At 35.8% G+C, this 6,000-nt stretch overlaps 1 protein-coding gene across 5 annotated transcripts in view; it reads left to right on the forward strand.

Annotated features, from left to right (window-relative positions):
- The window catches only part of FAM184A (family with sequence similarity 184 member A), a 141,010-nt gene that overhangs the window by 112,360 nt on the left and 22,650 nt on the right, over positions 1-6,000 (forward strand). For all 5 annotated transcript variants that reach the window (XR_335892.2, XM_006157854.1, XM_006157853.3 and 2 more), the window contains exons 10-11: positions 88-300; positions 4,698-4,851. Coding sequence is in view for 4 of the 5 variants with exons in the window: in XM_006157854.1 (XP_006157916.1) it covers positions 88-300; positions 4,698-4,851 (367 nt within the window). In the remaining variant the exon portion in view is untranslated. The remainder of the gene's footprint in view (positions 1-87; positions 301-4,697; positions 4,852-6,000) is intronic.

Consider the following 6,000-nt stretch of genomic DNA (forward strand, 5'->3'; position numbering starts at 1 on the left):
TCTTTGAAATGCTTTTTTCCCATTAGATGACAATGTGTGAAGTGTGCCTTGTGTTTATTCTTCATTGTGTACCATTCTGTGGCGTAGATTTCCTTGCTGAAACAGAATCTGGAGATGCAGCTTTCCCAGTCTCAGACTTCTTTGCAGCAACTGCAAGCTCAGTTTACACAAGAACGACAGCGGCTTACACAGGAGCTTGAAGAATTAGAGGAACAGCATCAACAAAGACATAAATCCTTAAAAGAAGCACATGTCCTTGCATTTCAAACTATGGAAGAAGAAAAGGAGAAGGAACAAAGAGTGAGTTTAGTGTTATATACATTCTAACGTATACCAGTTCAACCGACTAATATTATAATGGCCTTCAAATTCTGAATAATTCATTTTTTGCTCCTAAGAATTGTGTATTGTTATTTTTTTAATTTTTTATTTATTCATTCATTTATTTTATAATTTGACCAGAGAGAGACAGAGGTTGAGAGTGAGAGAGAGGGGAAGTGAGAAAGGAAGCCACCAGATTCAGGATTTGAACCCTGATCGGCCATGTGGGAGTGTCCAATGCCTTAACCACCACGCCACCTGCTGGTCCAAAATTGTGTATTGTTATTTAAATGTATTTTATAGAATGTACTTTCTGGAGGGGTTCATGATGACTAAACATATACTCTAAATAGGCACTATAGCAGACAAATTAGACTTGGGACATTTTATTTCTGTTTCCCATCATAATGCCAAGTTCATGATGCAACTAATAAACTGTCTGACTTGTTATATAGTTAACAGTGATGAAATAAATTTAGTTAAATCTTGTAGCATGAACTTACCGCACAGTAATCACTCTATTTAATACTATCTTTTTATCTTTCATGCTAAATCTACAAAAAATATGTCCAATGAATTTGTGGGTGTGTGTATATATATATGTGTGTGTGTATATATATATATATATACACACACACACACATTAATCCCAGATCTTTTTCTTTATATTCTTTTTTTCCTTCTGTACAAAATTCATAATAAAATGAAATTGGAGACTTAAAAAACAGCATAATTCCCTTATATACTGCCTCAAAGGCTTTTAAAACAATGTGTCACCAATTTTGAGTCAGAATCCGAGTCAGAAGAGATTTAAGTCAAATAGATATATTACTAGATTAATGGTATTATATATCAGAATCTTTATATATCCATATATATCATTACTCAGTTCTGTATTAAAGTGTTAGTTTAACATAATCTTAGTATCATTCATTTTGATTTAGTTCAGTTCATTTTTAGAGAGCTTTTTGCTATAGGGCATGTGCACATGTCGGAGAGAAGCAGGAAGCGAGGAATCACTCTCCAAGGAGAATGGCCACACCACAATCCCTTCTCCATTTTCTCTTGGGATTTTGGGCACATATGCCCTGCATTGAGTTTTTAAACCACTGGATCTGGGACTCGATCCGCAGTCAGCTATGTGGGAGTCCTACCATGTAACCATTATGCCATCTGCTGGTCCCAAATTAGTTCATTTCTTAATGCTATATTTTCAGTTTCTTTCAAGGAGCTTATTAAAATTACATTAAAGATTTGCTAGATGAACATTATTTTACTACTAATGATTTTAACCATATAGAGTGCTTACATATATAGGTTATTTTTTCATCTTTAAATTGGGTACAAACACTTTTTATAAATTGTATGTTATAAAGAAATTGTTAAACAAAAAAGGCATATGCTTTTAAAAACAACTTGTCCAGCTGACTCCATGGCACAGTGGTACTGTGCTGGTCAAAAGGAGCTGGATCCTACCTGGTGACCATGATTTGAGTCCCTGGCCCGATCAGGTGAAAAACATGCCAGAAACACACTCTGTTTCTAGGATCAGACAAACAGTTGGACTGGAGGAAGGAATCACAGACCCTAAGGAGGGCTCATCTCTCTCGCCTCTCTCTTTGTCTCTTACTTTCATGTGTTCTATTATAAACAAAGAAAAAAATTAGAAAAACTTAAAACAATTGACATGTCTGTACAATATTGAGTTGTCCAAAAAGTCAAGAAGCAGGACCAGCAGGTGGCATGGTGGTTAAGGCACTAGACACTCCTATAAGGCCGACCATGTTTCAAAGTCCCAGACTTGGTGGTTTGCTTTCTTACTTTCCCTCTCTCTGTTTGTGTGTCTGTCTCTGGTCAAATTAAAATAAATAAATGCATAAATAAAAATTAAATAAATAATTTTTTTAAAAAAAGGAATTAAAAAAGTCAAGAAGCTCCTTTGCCTAAAAATCAGGCCTGATTACATTGTTTTGAAAAATCTGTTCATTGGTTACTGTGTGAATAGAAATAACATGTAAACACTCATTTTATACTTCAATTTTGCACATTTAATCTTTTACTACAATTATTTTTCTGATTTTTTTTTTAAATAGAGAAGTTTTTTTTTCTTTTTGGAGAGGTTTTTGCTATAGGGCGTTTGCACTCACGAGAAAGAGAGATAGAAAGTGAGAAATCACCCCCCAGGGGGGATGGCCACACTGCAATCTCTTCTCCTCCATTCTCCTCTCAGGATCTTGGGCACGCATGCAAATGCGCCCAGCATGAGTTTAAGCCACCAGGTCCGAGACTTGAGCCGCGATCAACTACATGGGAATTCAGTGACATAGCCATTAGACTAACTGCTGTTCCCGAGAGTTTTTTATTATTGGGCATGTGTGCTTGCCAGAGAGACAGGTAGACAGAGAAATCAAACCTTGGGGGTATAGCCATGCCATAATCCCTTCTCCTCCATTGTCTTCTCAGGATTCTGGGCCCGCACACACACGTGCCTGGTGTCTGGGACTTAAACCATGATTGACTTCGTGGGAGTTCAGTGACATAACCATTATTCCATCTGCTGGTCTCCATCCCTATAATTACTATTTTTTACATCTGAACCTGCAATTTTACTATAAATATTGTCATTAGGGAGCCAAGTTATCTAAGTGAAACTATCTAAACTAAAAGTTCTTTTTTACCTATATTAATAAAAACATAATTTTTTAAAAAATAAAACACTTTAAACAATGAAAATGAATAGCCAAATACTAATTTTGAAAAACAGCATTTTAAAGATTAAGGAAACACAGTCCTAGTTACAATATAATACCTTTTATTTTATAGGTTACAGTGAAAAAAAAAGGAAAGGAAAAAAACAAAAACTTGTAGTAAAAAAAAAAAAAAGACAAAAAAACCCAAAAAACAGCCCTAGTTACAATATAATACCTTTTATTTTTATAGGTTATAGTAAAAAAAAAAAAAAAAAGGAAAGAAAAAGAAAAGAAACAAACAAAAGAGAAAAGAAACAAACAAGCAAAACTTGGAGTCAGACAGTGGCAAAGTTACAAAACTTGATGGTCTGTGAAGTGGTCCCACTTGAAAAGGTTCCCAGTTCAAGTGCAGAGACCTTCCTGAATATGCTAGATACATGCTTTCTCATGATTTGGGGCTGACTGAGGCTGAGGGTGGATTGTGGTGTCACGATCCTCCTGGAGATGCGCTCACACTCTATCTCTCTTACTTAGTGAAAAGATGAATACATAAATTTTAAAATAAGGAACAAACAAATGAAACCCCTTCAGTTCTCTCTCTAAGCTTGAGGTACCTGCCGAAACAAAAAATTTCCCTATGGCCAGATATCCTTTCCTAGTCTTAGCTACCAGTAGGCTGGTCTCTTTAGCTAGGCTTTTTAGACAAACCACACAAAAAGCTTTTCCTTTGCTTTTATAGCTACCTACTTTTAAGACCTTTGCTTTTCACAAGAACAGGTGCAAAGCATGTCTACAAAATAGCCACAAAATATTTTTTAAGATTGACATTACAAAAGCCTTTATCAGTCTTTTCCTAACCAGGAGGAAGTCTTTTCTTGGTAATGCTCTCCTCCTCCTCTTTCCTAAGGCTAAGTCTGTGTACATACAAGAATTATTAATCAATTTTAAGTAGTTTACACCCTTCAACAGATTTAAAAAGTGATGTTTTTAAATAATGCAGTAAAGAGATGAATGCAAGTACACTTTTTTTTTTTTAAATGATAGCACATGCACACACATGCATGTGAATAAAGAGCACCCAGAGAGAGTGAGAGAAAGAATACCCATGACAGGGTCTCCTTGTGCCATGATCCCCTTTCTTCAGCCCTCTAGTCCCTCAGGATCTTGGGTAACTGGAGTATTTTCAGGCCAACTGGAAGATCCGAACCCATGGTTGGCCATGTGACTTCAGTACTATATGACACCTACACTGGGCCCAGAAAATTATTTTATTTGAAAATTGCCTTAGGTAAAGTACATGTAAGAAGGGTCTTCCAGAAGTTTCTTACTTAATCATAACATGAAAAAGGCATATTATGATAAAACTATGCATGGGTTTCAAATTTTTTTATACCTGAATGAACTCATCCTTTAATTTTACTTTTCTGTGAACCTTTTGAAATCCCCTCATATTTCCAATTCAGACAGAATATTTTGGGTCAAACTAGTTTTGTGATTTATTTGCTCTACTGAAATGACCCTTTTAATTTGTTTTCTAATAGTGATTATCTCTAATTTTTTACAGTGAACTAAAACCACTTTGTATTTCTTAAATAGTAACTGAGCTTCAGTAACTATTTTCTATTTTGGCGGCATTTTTCTTCCCAAATTCTAGCATGTAATTTGAATTTGTTTCTCTTGTTCTAGGCTCTTGAAAATCATTTACAACAAAAGCATTCAGCAGAGCTTCAGTCATTAAAAGATGCACACAGAGAGTCGATGGAAGGGTTCCGAATAGAAATGGAACAGGAACTTCAAACTCTTCGGTTTGAATTAGAGGATGAAGGAAAAGCCATGCTTGGTATTTTGGAAAGATGATCTCATCATATGTATTTTATATAGTGTTCCATTTGAAAATTCAACATAAAATCACAAAGTCTTATTTCTAACTTTTGAAGCATCAGATGAATGCCTTAAGTTTGTTACATGTTTTATTCCAAGTTACCAGTTGATGAAGCAAGCAAGGTGGAGTTGACTGCATAAAACAGACAGTGCATAGCGTTCCCTGAACATCTCTGTACACTGGCCTTGTAAACAACACTGGTGTTTCTGTCCGTCTTCGTGGGACTCAGTGGGGTCAGAATACAGAGGCATCCCTGAAATCAGTAACCATCCAATAAACAGGCTACACAGAGGCCACATAGAGCCATGTGTCTTACACTACATAGTCATGTTGATTTTTTTCCACTTCAGGATTTTGTTCCAGTGAGAAAAGTTATTGTGAATGTATGACTTTTTTGTTGAGTTTTTTTTTTTAATGGGATTTTTACCTGTGAGATGTTGAAATCGCTATTTTCCATAGGGAGAGATAAATTGACTTTTGAAGACAAACTGGATAGGTATTTAACAGTTTGCTTTGTTTTTGTTTTCTGGTGTCATTCAGTAATTTTATTCCTGTCATCTCATTTCCTTCTGTTTAGTTTAATTCCCAAATTCTCCTGATGTCTTATGCTGTCATACTTATGTGACAAAAAAAAACATGTAGAAGTTGGGAATAAATACTTTGGGCCTTAAACGGAAAGCATTTGAGCCTGTTCATTATCTATACTGTTGCTAGGAATCCTAGATCTTGTCAGTATAGTTCTTTCTTCTTATTCCTTTAAAAGCCGTTGTGATAGCTGGCCAAAAAAAAAAAAAATCATATTAAGTGCAGTCACAGAATATCTATTTACATGCTAGATATTACTAAGCAAGGGGAATTTTTAAATGAACCACTGCTCTGTCAGATACAGAAGTGTGGCAAAGTGGGAGTACACATTTTTTGCAGCTGTCTGAGAAAAGTGTAAAAACAGGCCAAGCATTGAAACTAGTGTTGTTAGTACTTTGAAACCTGGTTTAAGTACCTGTTGGCTGGTTCAGCCATGCTGGTACTTGCTAAGATGCTGCAGCTCAGTGGCCGAGGCCACATGGGAGGCCCTAGTCAGGTTCTTAGCCTAACCAAAAAGAAGCA

Source organism: Tupaia chinensis, unplaced genomic scaffold (assembly GCF_000334495.1).
Source record: "Tupaia chinensis unplaced genomic scaffold, TupChi_1.0 Scaffold000563_1, whole genome shotgun sequence".
In the NCBI taxonomy this organism is placed as follows: domain Eukaryota; kingdom Metazoa; phylum Chordata; class Mammalia; order Scandentia; family Tupaiidae; genus Tupaia; species Tupaia belangeri.